The sequence below is a fragment of the Rousettus aegyptiacus genome, unplaced genomic scaffold, assembly GCF_014176215.1.
Source record: "Rousettus aegyptiacus isolate mRouAeg1 unplaced genomic scaffold, mRouAeg1.p scaffold_m13_p_5, whole genome shotgun sequence".
Taxonomy (NCBI): Eukaryota; Metazoa; Chordata; class Mammalia; order Chiroptera; family Pteropodidae; genus Rousettus; species Rousettus aegyptiacus.
Window position 1 is genome coordinate 4480342 of NW_023416308.1, and position 17557 is coordinate 4497898.

The window sequence follows — 17557 nt, forward strand, 5'->3', positions numbered from 1 at the left end:
GTGCTGGTCGAAGGAAACCTCCCCGGCGCGTGTCTCCTTTCCACCCCGATGCCGGCTTCCGGAACGGACGGCAAGCGCAGACCCGGCCTGACCCTCAGGGACCGTCTTCCTCCTCTTCCGGCCTTTCCACCGCGTTGGGACACGTCCTGCCGTGCTTTACCCGCCTCCGACAGGCTCACCTCTCTTCCTTTTCCAGGCCTTCCTCTCGATGTGCCAGAGCTTGTGTCTCCCCACGAGCAGCCTTCCCCTTGCCCCCTGTGCACGAGGCTTCTTCCGCAGACTGCCCCTTCCCACCGTCCCGCACCTGGGTGTCTGTCCTGGGGCTCGGCAGCAGCTTCCCTGAATCCTGTGTCTCTCTCTCTCACCACCTGTTTCAGAGTCAGCCTCCTACCCCAGCCTAGAGCAGTGCCCCCGGCTCCGGTCTCGCTGCGCGCCCCTCTTCCCTCCCCGCTGCCTGTAGGAGCCCAAGTTCCTTGGCCTTTGAGCCCTCCAGCAACCAGCCGCTGCTGCTGGAGGCGCGTGCGCGCGGCCTTCCCGTTTCCCTGGGGTTTCAGTGCGGTCTGTCTCCATCTTCCCAACGCCTCGAGGAGTCAGGTGTCTCTCTCCTCGCTGTTCTCCTCTTGGCCATTTGCTTCAGGCTTTAGCAGATGTTTATTAAATGTTCATTGAATGACTTACGACTCTTTGACCTTCAGTTTAAAATTCTTTGAATTCAAATGTTTGTGCCATTTCGTAGACTTTTTTGCTGGGACACATACAGTGGAGTGTGTATACCAGTTTATTTGAAGCTCCTCTGACTTAGTTTAATGAACGTTGGCCGTGTGTTTCCTCTGGCTCCTGGGCACCGTGTCAGGTGCTGGGAGACGGGCCCGTGCAGGGGTGGAGTGGAAGCGTAGGGGGTTTGCAGCCCATTACACTTCAGGTCTCAACTTGGTGGTTTCAGGACCTCTTTACCCTCTGAAAAATCATGAGGACCCCGAAAAGCTTTTGCTTATATGGGTTATTTATTAATATTGCAGTATGCAAAATTCACACTGGGAAATTGAGAAAATATTTTGAATTTACTTAAAAATAACAACCCACTACATGTTAATATAACATTTCTATGAGAAATTAACTGCATCTTCCATAACAGAAACGATTAGTAGGAAGAATGGCTTTGTTTTACGTTTTTGTAAATCTCTTTTGTGTCTGGCTTGTTAGAAAAGACCTGGATTTTCCAGTCTGTTTCTATATTTGTTCTGTTGGGATGTGTTTTTTGGGGAAACTACATAAGTCAAATCTGGCCTTAGATATGTAGTTGGAGAAGGGAGGAATATTTTAATAATCTTTTCACTCTACCGGAACTCAAAAGGTGGCAGTTTTTTAAAGGTTAGTTGCAATGTGGAATGTGAAACTGTGTCAACGAACTTTTCATACTGTTACATTAAAATTCATTGGTCTTTTTACCCCTCCAATAGCTCATTTGCTTATGCATGATGTAACATCATGCATTGGCCATTTGGAAAATACTGGCTCACTGAGTTAAACAGATTTTCTAAGTATTCTAAGTATAGTGTTATACAATGTAAAAACAAACAAACAAAAACAAAAAACCCCACATTTGTTACCACCACCACCAACCTTATCCGAAAAGTCTTTTTAAGTATACGGACCAGCTTGTGGTGGCTAGTGTAAGTTTTCCAAAATTCTTATTGTTTGAAAATTAGAAATTTATCATTTGCAACACATGCTGTTAAGTTATTTTTCTGGAGAAAATATGCCAGTACCCTTGGGTTTTGGGGGTTTTTTTTTTAGTCATTCTTCCGAGTAAAATGACGCTCTGTGGAGAAAGTGGCCAGTTTAGCCCACATCTTGGTCACGTGAGTGCTTTTTCTTCAGATCACCGGCATCCTTTGGTCTGCAGCAGAAGTACTTAGTGCATGCGTCCTATTTTGTCACAAAACAGTAAAAGGATCAAGGGACAAAGCTTTAGTAAAATTAATAATTTTTACTGTTTTATCAAAGACACTTAAACTGGTGATCTTTTTAGTGAGCAGGTGGCCGGGAGTAGCCCAGTGACTGCAGCGTGCCTTGGGGCCCTGCACCACCGTCCAGCAGTGAAAATGTCAGATAATGTTTTCATATTATTCTGAAAGTGCTTTTGACCTCCCAGTGCAGATCTTGGGGGGCTCCGAGCCCATGGACTGTGCTTCAATACCCACTGGGGAGATGCAGCCTCAGCGCCCACAGATCTGGGCTCGGCTCAGCTCACTCCCCGCCTCCTTCGGGGCTTTCTTCAGACATGAGGCTGTCCTTGCCCTGCACATTTCAGATCAGCCCCTCTCCCCCACACCCCGGCCCTCCTTGCTGTTTTTTTCTCCATGTCCCTTGTCACCATGTGATATACTGTGTCGCTCTCCATTTGGTCCTCCTCCTTCCACTAAGATGTAAGCTCAGGATGGCAGAGGGGTCGGTCTGTCTTGTTCACTGTATTCTTAGTACTCAGAGCGGTACCTGGTGTGTAGAGGTGGGACGTAGCCTGGTGAGTGAGTGAGCGAGCGAGGGACTGAGTGAGCGGGCGACGGAACGAACGACAGCGCCAGGCCAGTGCCCTGCCGTCTCCTGGCAGGTCCGAGAGCACTTCATTGCATTTGACCCCTTCCCCATGGGGGTTCCGGCCCTGCTGACTTCTCTGCTCCCCGGCTCTCCAGCCAGTGCTGCCCCACACCGCCGTGTGCCTCGTGTGCGGCGAGGCGGGGAAGGAGGACACAGTGGAGGAGGAGGAGGGCAAGTTTAACCTCATGCTCATGGAGTGCTCCATCTGCAACGAAATCATCCACCCTGGATGCCTTAAGGTGAGCGCCCCTGGGGGCTCCGGCTGTGCTGCCCGGGGCGGTGAGGCACTCGGATTCCATCCCCAGACGAACCCCAGGTCTGGGGGTTCTGTGTTGGGTGATGAGCTGAGGGCCGGAAGGGTTTGGCGTAGCTCAGACCTTGGACCCGTGTCCCAGCGGGATTGAGCACACACACTCCGCCTTCCACAGTGCAGAACCACAGGGTTCCCAGAGCCTCGCACTGGCCCAGAGGGACAGCCTGGGTGGTCAGGCTGCTTGTGGCAACCTTGGCTTAGGGTTTCTGGGAGAACAGGGCCCGGCCAGGTGAGGGCAGGTCCCAGAGCAACAGGGGGTTGATTTCCTGCTCCTCCGTGCCAGGAACCTGCCCGCGGTGTGTCCAGGGCCAGGCTTGCTCCTCCTGGGGACTGCCATGCTATACCTGCCCGTCTTGGGCAGCAGGTTCTGCCTTTGAAAGGAAGAGACCGCTCTGGGCTGGCACATAGCTTCTGTCCCAAAAGAATGTCATCACACCCGGCACCGCCCTGTCAGCCCAGGTGGCAGGCAGCCTATGTGTATCTGTGTTTCAGAGAGATCTGGGTGGGCCTGCTGCAGATGGTACCTCCACCCTGCAGGTGGGCGTGGGGGGCGTTTTGATGCAGCCCCCTCCCTCAACCCTCCCACTCTGATTTTCCCTAGTAGCTTTGGAGGTCAAACCTGCAGGTCTTGGTCGCCTGGCTGCTTCTGTCTCTCCCAGATCAGAAGCTTCCCTGGGACGGGGCCAGCACATCTGATTTGCTCACACGCAGCACCCAGTACGGGGCTGCGAAATGGCTGAACATTGGGGCTCTTCTGGGTGCTGGGCCCTGAGCTCATTGCTCCTCCTGTCTCCACCCCTCTCACTGAATTCTCACAGGACTCCCGCAGGATAGGGACACTCCATTTTGTGGACCAGGGCACTGGCCCACAGGCAAGGATAGAGCGATATGCCCAGGATCAGCTGAGCTAGGACGAGGCAAAATCCAGTTTTGAACCCTGGCTCGAATCCAGAGCCACCTGTCTTAACCACTCTAGTTTCTTTTTGGCCAAAGATGGGATGGAGATGGCATCTGGGAGCAGGGCGTCGATGTTCCTGGCAGAGGTGGCCTTCTCCGCCCCCTCCATGTTTGCTGACTGGCCTCTTCCCTTGCAGATTAAGGAGTCAGAGGGCGTGGTCAACGATGAGCTTCCGAACTGCTGGGAGTGTCCAAAGTGTAACCACGCCGGCAAGACCGGGAAAGTGAGTGCCGGGGCCCAGGCCCAGCGGTCAGCTTGGGCGGGCGGCCTTAGCTTTGCCAGACCCAGCCTGTCCCCACGTCGCCGGCTGGTGGGTGCGCGCGGGCTGAGGGAGGCGGGCTCGGCCAAAGATATACAGTTCGTTTGTTCCTTCTCTGTTTTTGGCCTACAAGCAAAAGCGTGGCCCTGGCTTTAAGTACGCCTCCAACCTGCCTGGCTCCCTGCTCAAGGAGCAGAAGATGAACCGGGACAACAAGGAAGGGCAGGAGCCTGCCAAGCGGAGGAGTGAGTGTGAGGAGGCGCCCCGGCGCAGGTCGGACGAGCACCCCAAGAAGGTGCCCCCTGACGGCATCCTGCGCCGAAAGTCGGACGACGTGCACCTGAGGAGGAAGCGGAAATACGAGAAGCCCCAAGAGCCCAGTGGACGCAAGCGAGTACGGATGGGGAGGGTCCGGGGCGGGGCGCGGCGGCGGGGTGGCCTGACCTGTCCTGCGGGGGCGGGGATGGGCAGTGGGAGAGCGCGGGACCTTGGCCTCTGGCTGCCCTGAGCAAGTCACCTAAGCCCTGAGAGCCCGCCCAAAAGCAAGAAGGGGAAGCCAGCGAGTCACTGCTCTTCCCCACTTTAGGTGTCCACGCTTCAGACGTCCCCCGGGTCCTCCTCTCACCTCTCGCCGAGGCCCCCTCTAGGCAGCAACCTCAGCCCCTGGTGGAGATCCAGCCTCACTTACTTCCAGCAGCAGGTGCTCCCCCGTCGCCCCGCCCTCCCGAGGCCGTGGGGACTTGCCAGCCCGGGCCACCCCTCACCCCTGCACTGGTCCTCCGGCCCGTTGCCACAGCCGTTCCCGGGCCGCAGCCCCAGGTCGCTGGCTCGCGGTTCTGGCTTGGGGCCTGGGAAGCCGGAGGAGCCGCGCGGTGGGGGAAGCCCTGCGGACTGGGGAACCTCGGAGGATCCCGGCCGCCCTGCTCCGCCCACCGGCCCTTCCGGCTTCTGCCGCGAGGTGGCGCCGGGTCGTCTTCTCGCAGCTCTAGCCATTAAGGCTCGGCTGGGAATCCTGCAGGCTCTGCCTCCAGGACCGGCTCCCAAGGCCAAGTCCCACCGGAATGGGCCACTGCACATCTCTGGGTCTGCCCAAGGGTGGGAGGTCAGTTGGTTGGGGACAACTCGACCACACTCCTCCACTTCCAGCTGCTTCTTTAAAACCAGCAGGCAGGGCCCACCCGTCTGTTGAGGCGGAGGAGATGGGGTTTGTGGGGAAGGCGCCCTACTCTAGAGGATGAACTGGTGGTGGGGTTGGGTGTGGAGGGGACTGAAACCCAGGAACCCTGGGAGCAAGCTCTGCATCCTTTTTTTCCTGTGACAGCTGAAACCTGGCAAAGAAGATAAGCTTTTCAGGAAAAAGGTACCATCTGCCTCTCCCCTTCGCTCGCCCCAGGCCTGGTGCAGCAGGTCCCGGGAGGAGGGCGGGGAGGCCCGGGTGCACGCAGCCCGAAGCCCGAAGCCCGGGGCTCACCTGTCCTCGCTCCCCCTCCTCCCTCAGCGGCGGTCCTGGAAGAACGCCGAGGACCGCATGGCTCTGGCTAACAAGCCGCTCCGACGCTTCAAGCAGGAGCCGGAGGATGACCTGCCTGAGGCGCCCCCCAAGACCAGGGAGAGCGACCACTCCCGCTCCAGCTCCCCCACAGCCGGGCCCAGCACCGAGGGCGCGGACGGCCCCGAGGAGAAGAAGAAGGTGAAGATGCGCCGGAAACGGCGGCTCCCCAACAAGGAGCTGAGCAAGGAGCTGAGCAAGGAGCTCAACCAGGAGATCCAGAAGACGGAGAGCAGCCTGGCCAGCGAGAACCACCAGCCCATCAAGTCGGAGCCCGAGAGCGAGAACGAGGAGCCCAGGCGGCCCCTGGGCCTCTGCGAGCGCCCCCACCGCTTCAGCAAGGGGCTCAACGGCACCCCCCGGGAGCTGCGGCACCAGCTGGGGCCCGGCCTGCGCAGCCCACCTCGAGTCATCTCCCGGCCCCCTCCCTCCGTGTCCCCACCCAAGTGCATCCAGATGGAGCGACATGTGATCCGGCCGCCGCCCATCAGCCCCCCACCCGACTCGCTGCCCCTGGATGACGGGGCGGCGCACGTCATGCACAGGGAGGTGTGGATGGCCGTCTTCAGCTACCTCAGCCACCAAGACCTGTGCGTCTGCATGCGGGTTTGCAGGACCTGGAACCGCTGGTGAGGGCCGCTGGCCGGGCTCGGGCCGGGAGGCGGCAGGGCCCTGGCCCCGCGTCAGGGCGGCTGAGGCGGGACGAGGGTCGGCAGGAGCGTGGCCCGCATCTCCCCTTGAGGTGCTCGTCATGCCCTCTCCTCCTAAGCCCGGTCCAGGGTCGTCACCCTCTGAGTCCCAGGCCGCGACGTGGTCTGCTCAGCCTGGTCTCGTCAGAAGCGGCGACACCGTTCGCTTTCCTGACGTAGCCGAGGGCCAGGCGGAGTCCCGTCCGTAAAGTGTCAGCTCAGGTTTACAGCAGGGGTGCCATCACTGCCACAAACCCCAGCTTTGACGTTTCCTAGCTCTCTGGCCACGGTACTCACCTTCGCCTGTGACTGGGTGTGATGCCCGGCTGTGGGCAGCTGGGAGCCAAACAGAGAAGGTTCTAGAGGGTGGAGTAAGGAGCCTCTCCCTGAGCTGGGTAGTTGGGGAGTTTCCACAGCCGGGCAGGGGCCCCCTGCGTGAGCTGGCAGCTCTGACGGTGCCCCCTCCGCTGGGCTCGGCCCTCAGGTGCTGCGATAAGCGGTTATGGACCCGCATCGACCTGAACCACTGCAAGTCCATCACGCCCCTGATGCTGAGCGGCATCATCCGGCGACAGCCCGTCTCCCTGGACCTCAGCTGGACCAATATCTCCAAGAAACAGCTGAGCTGGCTCATCAACCGGTTGCCTGGTGAGCATGGGACCGGGCACCCCACATGTGAGGAGTGGGGACTGGGGTGTGTCACCTGACCTGCCATCCCCTTCTCTGTCCCCCCAGGGCTCCGAGACTTGGTGCTGTCGGGCTGCTCGTGGATTGCGGTCTCAGCCCTCTGTAGCTCCAGTTGTCCGTTGCTCCGGACCTTGGATGTCCAGTGGGTAGAAGGGCTAAAGGATGCCCAGATGCGGGACCTCCTGTCCCCACCCACGGATAACAGGCCAGGTGAGTGGCCAGGCCTGGGGTGTGCCCTGGGGGTCACACGAAGGTGGTGGAACCGAGCTGTGCCCCTGGGTCTGGTTTTTACCACAGACCCTACCTGGTGTGTGTCCTTGAGCCTCCCCTGGCCTTGGCCCTTCTTCAGAGCATGCAGATGGGTCCCGGCTGCTGTGTTCGGTCAGCTTTGGGCACCGGGGGGCTTGAGGGGGCAGAGGCTCCTGCGCACACCCACTCGGGGGGCTCCGCTCCCATCTGACCGCCTCTCTTTTAACTTGTTCTCCTTCGGCCTCAGGCCCCCGGGAACACCAGGGTCAGTGTGGTTGGACAGGGTCTCACAGGAGAGTTCAGGGGTCATCGCTCCCTGGCATCAGCTTAAACCCGCGGTGACCCAGGGACGCTGTGCTGTCTCTGCCCCAGTTGCCCCAGTACTGCTGGTCGGAACTGTGGGCTCTCTCTACATCTTCTGATTTTTTAAAAGTCTAGAAGTGTAACATTTGATGTGGAATCTCCTGATTTTTAGAGGTTGGAACTAATTCTGATCCCTTTGGTGAAGCACGTGAGGGACGGCAGAGTGAAACTCGGGCTGGTGGGGCTTTTACGTCACGTCGGGCCGACGGGTCGCCTCTCTCCTCCCGGCCCCCTCAGGTCAGATGGACAATCGGAGCAAGCTCCGGAACATCGTGGAGCTGCGTCTAGCAGGCCTGGACATCACGGACGCCTCCCTGCGGCTCATCATCCGCCACATGCCCCTGCTGTCCAAGCTCCACCTTAGTTACTGTAACCACGTCACCGACCAGTCCATCAACCTGCTCACTGCTGTAGGCACCACCACCCGAGACTCCTTAACTGAAATCAACCTGTCAGGTCAGTCGGGGGCACCTGGGCTGGGAGTTTCACATTTGTGCCCCTGCTATTATAGGGTCACGGCGTTGGGCGCCAGGATGTACCAGTGATGGAGACAGATACGCAGCCTAGTCTAGAGGGGGACTGGACATTAAACAAAGAAGTTGCTACTGGGTTGGTAATGACTGCTACCAGAAATTAGTGCCGGTAGCAGTGGTTCCGGACCCAAAACCCACGCCATGGCAGCCTCCGTCGGGGCTGCGGTGGGGGCGGGAGGGCGGTGGGGGCGAGGCCCAGCCGGACCGAGCGGGCTTCGCCTGGTGCCGTCAGCTGCTGGCTGCTGCCGTGGCTGTTCGCGTGCACTTCTGACCCTGCCCAAGGGCCTGTGTTTGGAGAGGAGAAGAGCCCCCAGCTAGTGTCGTGTGTGGCACACGCTGTGTGATTCTCACTTCCTCCACTTGCCGATGGTGCAGGAGTCAGCGCCTAAGGACCCGGGAGGTGAGGGCCGGTGAGGCGGACAGAGGCAATGCTGGTCTCAGCCCAGCTAACCCGGCTTCCACCCGATAGCTCAGGAAGGTCAAACGGGTCTGTTGAGGTTTGGATGAGACCCAAAAAAAAACAAAAAAAACACATTTTTTCCTCCAGAAATTTATCCAGCAGTAATTACCTCATTTAAATTACATTTGCCGCAGTCCAGTCTCACGTTGTGCTCCGTCAGGGTTCACGCGCTGTTCGTTGGCCTCTCTTTGCATCCCACATTTGTGCCCGATAAACACATTCCTGTCACTAGTGCCATGTTCGAGCGGGAGTGGGGGGCGGTTCGGATGGCGCCAGGGAAGCCGTTCCTCCTCCTCAGGGGTTGTGGCGGGGTTGTCCCACTCCGTGGAGGCAGAGAACAGAGTCATGCTGGGGGAGGTGGATTCTCCAGGATCCCCGCTCCCGGCCCATCTGGTGGTCTTGCTGCTGCAGCCGCCCCTTGGAGAAAAGCCTGAGCAGCATCTTGTTCTAAGCACTTGGTCTTATGTGGGCGCTTTTTTCCTCTTCCAATTTAGTGATTATGTTGAGCAGAGATCCCAGTACGAATCCGCCTCCCCTGCAGTGGGGTCGGTGGTGCGTTTGTTTGTGTAAATCATCTTTTGCATTGTTTTCCACCACAATCCATTCATGTCATCGTTTTTCTTAGTACGTAACAGCTCTGCATTCTTGGTAAGAGCTGTGAAGCCAAATCTCTTCTAGACTCCTTTCTTTAAGAGGTGATTTTCACATCGCCGTAAGTAGTTAAAGATAAAATAAGTCTGCGCCTCAGTATGGATGGCATTTGACATGGTTCAGCTTCCTTGAACTTGGTCGGAGGCTTTGGGCTAATGGCAGTGTGAAGCCGCAGTTGTCTAGCTTTTGCTGCTGCGGCTGATGGATTCCCTTGGAGAAATGTTTCCTGGGCAGCCCTTCGCTCTTCCCTCCCCTCCCCTGTTCCTGTCCCCTGAGGCAACTACCTTCATCTCTCCAGCACTTTCTTCTAGTGTGTTCCTCCATATTTCCAAATGGCAAACTTTCATTGCTATTTCTTGACTTTTTTTTTTTTTTTCCATTCAGACATTCTGTGTAACACAAGGGCTACTACTTTTACATCCCCTACCCCTTTTTTCTCCCTCTTTCCAATTTGTGGTTAAGTCACTATTATTTACCTTTTCACAGCCACGCAAATATTGTCCACCGTTGGGCCAGTTATGTATAAGTATGTTTCCTCTTTTGCAGTTTCCCCCCAAGAGTTAACAATGGCCTCGTGTTTGCGTAGTTTCCTAGCAGACTGCAACAGCCTCGAGCACTAGTCTTTCCCCGCAGACTCCCCGGGCTCCGACCAGCCTTCGCGGACCACCGTCCTGGACTTCTCCTCCCATTCTTCCTTCCTTCTGGGCTCCTGCCCCACGTGACCCGGCTGCTTCTGCCTGCCACACAGCTGCCGTCCTGGGACTCCCCTTGGTCTGTCTTGTGCAGGGCCCCCCTTTTCCTGATCCTGTACCTTCTTCTGGATTTTGTATGTCTTAAAGTAGTTTTATTATACATACCCTCACATTTAATTGGCAGCGTAGCTGGATACGTAACCCTCGTTTGGGGACCGCGTCATTTCGGAAAGTAGGAAGCGCTGCTCTTTTGCCTTCCCGAGCCGAAGCCCAAAGCCATTTCATTCTTCATCCTTCAGTGAATTTCCATTCACTGGAAGTTTGTAGGACATTTTGTCTCTAGTTTCCTGCGTGTTTGATAATGAGCTTTGCTTTGAGTCTCTTTTCATCCACACTGAACACTTTCATGGGCCCTTTCAGTCTTTGTTTCCGGAAATGTCTTTAGTTTTGGGAAATTTCCTTGAATTATTTGATTTTGTTTACCAGTCATATGTTATCTTTTTTTTTTTTCCTCCTGTTTTCCACCTTTGGGTCTTTCTGCTCTGTGTCGGGGGAGTTTTCCCTTATTTTACCACACAGTCCGTACAGTGAGGTTTTCATTTCTGCTGTCATTGGGTTGAACCATGGGAAGCTGCTCTGTATCAGGCATTGGCAGTTTCTTATGGTTCCACCTGTGTTTTCCAGTTCACAGCTGTACTTTGTTCTCTGAACTTCTGTTCTTGTTCCCTGAGTCTAGATAGTTCACGTCCTGGAGATGTGGATAGTTTTGTTTTCTTCTTGCACAGGCTGTTTCCTTCGAGTGTGGTCAGCGGCCCTCTAGAGGCCCTACTGGGGGTAGTGTCCGTGCATGGCTGTCTGCTCAGGGTGACTGGAGGCAGAGCTGGTGGCGCTGGCCCGCCACACACATCAGTTGTTAAGTGGTCAGTGCATGTCATTTCTTTGGGGGGAACCCACGTGAGACCTTGCAGTCTTTCCTCTTGAGCTGGTCGGGCTTGCTTGAAAGGACTCTGGTTGGTGTCCCAGCTGGAGGGGGCGGGAGGCCGGCGGTCTGAGTCGTGAGTCGTCAGGAGCCAAGTTTCCCCAGAGCCCCTGATTCTCAGTGGGCGCCCCTGCCCGCCACGGTGCCTGGTGACATCCAGTCGAGAGATGTCCTCTTACCTATTGGAGACTAAAACTCCGCTTCCAACGCACCTCTTGCTTCCGGTACCTGAAACTTCGAGGTTTTGTAGAGAGTAAATCTGCTTCTCTGCTCTTCCTTCAGCCAGTGTAGGATTAAGCGTTCTCGGGTCTGATGAATTGATACCTCTCCTCCGGCTTCCAAAATTTAAAGTAAAATTTATCGCGGTAAGATAACGCATAAGACCAATTTAACCATTTTTAAGTGTAGTCAGCATTAAAGATACTCGCATTGCCGTGCAACCGCCGCCGCCACCACCATCTTTGTAACTTGGTCCTCACCCCGTCAGGAGCTCTGCACCCACTGCGATAGCTCCCCGCTCCCCTGTCACCCGCCGCTGGCGACCACATCTCTTCGTGCTGGTATGAATCCTAGCACCTTGCGTGAGTGGAAGCACGCAGCCGTTGTCTTTTTTGTGACCAGCTTCTTAGCATGATGTCCTTAAGATTTATCCACCGCGTGGCATGTGTCAGAATTTCCTTCCTTTTTAAACCTGAATAGTGCGCGGTTACATGTGCAGTCATCTGTCAGTGGCTTCCATCTTGTGGCTGTCGTAAATAAATCTGCCATGAACGCGGGTGCACAGATAACCTGCGTGAGTCCCCACTTTCAGTTTTTTCAGGTATACAGGCATATCTTGTTTTATTGTACTTCAGATACTGCCATTTTTTTTTTACAAATTGAAAGTTATACCCTCCACCAGCAAAAACATTAGGACTCGCTAAAGACTCAGGTAATGGTTAGCAAGAAAGTAATTTTTAATTAAGGTGCATACATTGTTTTAGACATAACGTCATTGCATACTTAATAGACTGCAGTATAGGATAAATGTAATTTCTCTATGCACTGGAAGACCAGGAAATAGGTGTGACTCGCTTTATTGCGGCGATCTGGAACGGAACCCCTAATATCTGAGGTGTGCCTGTCACCTAGGAATGGACTAGCTGGATCACATGTTAATGCTGTTGAATACTTTTGAAGAACTACCATGTCGTCTGCAGCAGCTGTGCCATTTTACATTCCACTAATGGTGTGTACGAGGTTTCTAGTTCCTCCACACCCCCACAGTGTTTGAAAGTGGCCACTGTTCTACTAGGTGTAAAGATCTCAGTGTAGTTTCAACTTGCATTTCCTTAATGATGAGTGATGTTGAGCTGCTTCTCATTTGCTTATTTGCCATTTGTGTATCTTCTTTGAAGGAATGTCTGTTCCATCCATCGCCCATTTTTCAAACTAGGTTGTATTTTGTTGTTGAGTTGTAAGAGTTCTTTATATTTTCTGGACATTAATCCTTTTATCTGATACACGAATTTGCAAATATTTTCCATTCTGTGTTGTCTTCTCACTCTCGTGTCCTTTGCACAAGTTTTTAATCTCGATGTTCAATCTATTTTCCCTTTTTTGCCATGTTTAAGAAATCATCGGCAAATCCAAGGTCATGAAGATTTTCCTGGTTGTAATGTAGAGCTTGTAGTTTTAGCTCCTATGTTAAGCCTGTGAATCATTTCGAGTGGATTTTTATAAATGCCATGAGGAAGGGGCTCAACTTCATTCTTTTGCATGTAGATATCCCAGCATCCCAGTTTTCCCAGTATCATTTGTTGATAAATCTGTCTTTTCCCCCTCTGAATTGTTTTGGCACCAGTCAAAAATCATTTGGCCATTTGAGGGTTTATTTCTGGGCTCTCAATTCTATTCCATTGATCTGTGTATCTCTCTTGGTCAGTAACTCACACTGTGGCTTTGTAGAAAGTTTTGATATCAGAAAGTAGGAGTCCTTCAGTTTTTTCTTTTCCAAGATTGTTTTGGCAAGGTCCCTTAAATTTCTACATTTAGAATAAATGTTATATTTCTGCAAAAACACTGTTGGCATTTCGTAGCAGTTTCACTGAATCTGTAGATGGCTTTGGGTATATTGACATTTTAACAAAATGAAGTCTTTCAGTTCATGAATGTGAGATTTTTTTTCCATTTGTTTTTTTAAAGTTGTTTCAGCAATATTTTTTAGTTTTCAGTGTACAGATCTCTCACTTCATTAAATTCGTTCCTAAGTATATTATTTTTGGTGCTATTATAAATTGACTTGTTTTCGTTTTCTTTCAAATTGTTCATTGCTAGTACATAGAAATACAACTGATTTTTGTGATTCTTTTGTATCTTGCTGCAACTTTGCCAAATTCATTTATTTATTAGTTCTAACAGTTGTGTGCATGTGTGTGTAATCTTTAGCATTTTCATGTCATCCGCAAGCAGGGATTTTAATTCCTAAGTTATCACCTTATAAAATTTAATGCATTGATCTAGAATATATTTTGTAGTGAGGTTGGAGTTCATCTTTATAGGCCACATTGTTTGATACATACTTTTTTCCCTTTCGCTCAGTCATTTGAAATTCCAAACATTGCGACACTTTACCCCTAAATGCCTCTCGGTACTTCAGCGTGCGTTTTCTAAGTATGAGGACATTTTCCTCACATAACTACAATAATAGCAATCGCACCAAAGTAAAAGATTAGAGTAAAAACAATCAAATGTAATCTCGGTCTAGAACAGGACCCTTAGTCTTCCCTCCCCCAGAGACGGACTTTTCCGTGTCCCCAGCCTGGTCTTCTGACAGAACGTCCCCCATTGGAGTTTGCCATCACGGCGTCCTATAGCTTGTACTCAGTCCCCTGGAGCTCGCTCTGCCTCACATGGTGTCCTCTTCCCTGCAGACTGTAACAAGGTTACTGACCAGTGCCTGTCCTTCTTCAAACGCTGTGGGAATATCTGTCATATTGACCTGAGGTACTGCAAGCAAGTCACCAAGGAGGGGTGTGAGCAGTTCATAGCCGAAATGTCTGTGAGTGTCCAGTTCGGGCAAGTGGAAGAAAAACTCCTGCAAAAACTGAGTTAGTCCAAGGACTAGTGTGTAAATACAGGGTGGGGCAGGGGAGGGGACATGGCAGGGGAGGGCAAAAGACTTCACAGAAATTAGGGCTTTTATTTTCAATTTGGAACTTGGGACAACAGACCACGGAACGATTCCATTTTAAAGTCTTGCCAAGGGATAAGCCGAGCCACCACCCGTTTTGGAGATGAGCGAGCCGGTCGCCTTCCCTTCATCTGAATCGTAACTGCACTGCTTCCTGGACCATTTCTAAGGCGGCCTTTATCAAGAAGACATTCCTGCAGAGAGGAGGATGGACTTTGGGTAAATTCTCTCATTGGAGCATGAGCTTAGGAATTCTTTGGTTTGGTTTTGGTGGTGGTGTTTGGTTTTGGACGCCTCATTCCTTGCACCTCCAGGGTTTTTGGTGTCAGCATAAAGTGGACCACACACCACATCTGCCATCTTGATATATTTTGTTTGTTTGGTTTTGTTACATCTTATTATGCAGAACTATTTTTGTACAAATTGTTTAAAAGTTATTTATGCAAGGTTTGAATGCATACCAGTGTTTTTATTGTTTTATGATTGCCAACTTTCCTGGTTTCCTTAAGGTAGGAGAGAACTTAACCTGTACTTCAGCAACACAAATAGTCCACCTACACGTGAGCCCCGATCTGGCAAAGCAGGCTGAGACCTTCCAGTTAAAAGCATGTTTATTGGAAGCTGAGAGCCTGCTTTGTACGTCAAGAAGTTACATAAGCATGTTGTGCATATATGTAAATTATAGTCGAAGTAAGATACTTTGCCAAGTTTCCTCTGTATAGAATTCACCTTTTTCTCAAAATTTTGAAATTCAGACTTCAGCCTTTGCACTCAGGAGGGTTTTGCTCCAGCATGAGCTCTTGTACTCTAGATCTAATTTATACAGAGTCGAGAAGTAGAATAAATGACCCACCGTAGCCTTTCTTTTCCTCTTTTCTCCTTTGAAGTGTGAGTTGAGTTCTCTTTTGAGGTTTATAACATGGCTGTTTCCCAGTTGTAAAGTTATGCATTCATAATAAGTGCCATTGTTGTAAGGTGTTGTTTTCCTAGACCTTCCCTGACACAGTTTTACCTTTGTTGAATTTGTATAAACAATTGTACAAAAAAAAGTTCTTGGACTTTGCGGGTTTCTGTTCTAGGAGGGGACTGGACATTTGATGGAAAGTCCAGAGGCAGTGGTCTCTACGCTAGTTTACGTTGTTTTAAAGCCAAACAAGCTCTGATTTCTTATTTGTCTGAGAAATGCTGTGGCTCCTTTGTACAGGTTTACGGCTAATAAAAGTAGGGAAAAGAAACTACGCTGCACTGCGAGTGGCCATATCTGGGAATGAGGCACCAAGTGCCTCAGGGGCTTACTGGTTCCGGGCCTCTGACCTCTCCTGTGTAAAACAATGTCCGTGAGACACGGTTCCAAAGTGTAGCGGTTAATTAGCACGTCTGCTTTACACGCAGAAGGTCCTGGGTTCGCGCCCCAGTGGAGCCACAGTCCATGGCCACAGCCATGCCACCCTGAACAAGCCCGAAGTCTGATCTCGGAAGCTAAGCAGGGTTGGGCCTAGTACTTGGATGGGAGACCACCTAGGAAGACCAGGTGCTATAGGCATAAATAATAATAATAATAAAAAAACAATGTCCATGGCCACTTGGCATTTCCACTGCAGAAGGCAGGTCTGTTTCCTTGCCCTCCCTCCAGAGGCGATGGTAGGAGGCCACACCCTGCACTTGGTAGCCTTGGGCTGCGGTGGCTGGAGGAGATACTTGGTTATGAGGCGCCTTTCCCAGGTGGCAGACCCAGAAACCAGTGAGAAGTAATTTTAGATCACAGGATTTTTTTAGACAGGGCCCTACAACCTCATACTAAGTACAGAAAAGACTGCTCTAGGGAATCTGAAAATGGAGGTCCAACTTCATCAGTCCTCAGTAGCTACGTGACTAGGATTTCATGGGACAAGCCTTTTCTGCTAATGGCGGTTTTCATGTTGCCCCCCGCCCCTGCCCATTTTGCCATGGCGAAGTGCCTTTAGAGCCCAGCTAGGTCCATGTCTCCTGTGTATTTAAATCCAAAGATCCTTTCTGACTCAAACTAGAGACATCTGAAGCTGCTGCGCCCCTGAATTTGATTTAGGAGATGGACTTAACAGAGGTAAGATTAGTTTAACACTCTATGATTTATTTATAAAGCATGGCCTACCTTTGCAAGCCTGGTCATTCATCATGGAGTGCCCCTACATGAGGTCAAATTTAAGTTTTCTTGACAGCCTGCATCCTCTGAACCTCTGGGTAAGAGTTAACCTTGATGTCCAGGAGAGGCATCATCTTCCTTGGGAATTGCTTTCAGAGTCATAGTGGTTTCCAGGTGAATAGGCACTCAGAATCAGAGGTCCTGATGCTCCTACAATATTTGAGGGAACACGCAGGCCTGCCAAGAGAGGAGGTGGAGGGCTGCCGGACTGGGGAGCCAAAGCTGCTGTAGGGACATACCACAGAGCCAAGACACAGCATCTCTCCAGGCTTCAGGCCGGTTTCTGTCATTCAGTGCTCACAGGTGAGCTCCCCCCAAGCACACTGAAACATCTAGTGAAGATTGTACCTTAGCAGTCTCTGTATAGACCTATTATTTTAAAAAAGAGCTTTAGTTAAGGCCAGGCTAAGCTAGCTGTTTGCAAACACCGTATCTGATTATGTCATGAAAGTACCACAGAGGGAGTGCTTCTTGTGAGAGAGGCGTCTCCATCCCTCCCTCCTCTAGGGAACCTGATGTTTACAAAGGAAGACACCATGGCACCTCTAGAGCATCAGATGACACCCATGTCCTGAGAACAGGGACAAGGAGACACCATTGTATTCTAGTTCAGACCTTTGGAATGGAATTTTATCCATATGATGTAAAGCAGCATGTTAAGTCAGCTGCAAAACAGATTCCAGAGAGAGAGAGATTTGTCCTCTGGCAAACAAGTACCATATAATCCAGTTATTCCAAGTGTCAAGCTCATTAGGCTAAAAACTTGGCTTCTCACTAAACCAAGGTTACTTCAAAGCACCCAATGATCCACCAGAAAGTTTTTGTTCTTTTGCTAAAAAGCACCTGAATCAAAGAGGAAAACATTAAACAAGCTGTTTTAAGCTGAGACTATGGGCAAATAAACGTTTTCTAAGTTAACTTTAGACAAACCAGCACCTGCTGCTCAGCTTCTAAATGTGTTTATTATCACCTGCTGGATTTGAAGACTTCCCTCCACCAAATTAGCAATTTGTGGGGAAGGTTGAATTTGTGGAGTTCACTATCTCACAAGAAGCCCAGACAAGGTGAGCGGTCCTTAAGCTTCAACAGGGGCTGAGCGCTCACTGCTTCTGTAGGGAGGTAATGATTCCCTCTTACTGGTCAGAGTGTGGCTGACACCCACCATAGGCTCTGCAGGCAGACGCCAGCAGAGGGTACTTGAACAGATCCCAGGCGGCTTTGAT

At 51.8% G+C, this 17557-nt stretch overlaps 1 protein-coding gene across 10 annotated transcripts in view; it reads left to right on the top strand.

The window, feature by feature from the left end:
• Nucleotides 1–15390, top strand: part of KDM2B (lysine demethylase 2B) — a 102977-nt gene extending 87587 nt beyond the window's left edge. For 8 of the 10 annotated variants that reach the window (XM_036221904.1, XM_036221908.1, XM_036221906.1 and 5 more), the window contains 10 exons: nucleotides 2694–2837; nucleotides 4006–4092; nucleotides 4253–4522; nucleotides 4715–4828; nucleotides 5450–5488; nucleotides 5627–6306; nucleotides 6851–7014; nucleotides 7102–7263; nucleotides 7903–8121; nucleotides 13893–15390. In XM_036221904.1, the coding sequence (XP_036077797.1) occupies nucleotides 2694–2837; nucleotides 4006–4092; nucleotides 4253–4522; nucleotides 4715–4828; nucleotides 5450–5488; nucleotides 5627–6306; nucleotides 6851–7014; nucleotides 7102–7263; nucleotides 7903–8121; nucleotides 13893–14074 (2061 nt within the window). In that variant the 3' untranslated portion in view covers nucleotides 14075–15390. The remainder of the gene's footprint in view (nucleotides 1–2693; nucleotides 2838–4005; nucleotides 4093–4252; nucleotides 4523–4714; nucleotides 4829–5449; nucleotides 5489–5626; nucleotides 6307–6850; nucleotides 7015–7101; nucleotides 7264–7902; nucleotides 8122–13892) is intronic. The other 2 variants (XM_036221905.1, XM_036221907.1) reach the window with 1 other exon arrangement.
• The last annotated feature ends 2167 nt before the right edge of the window (nucleotides 15391–17557 follow it).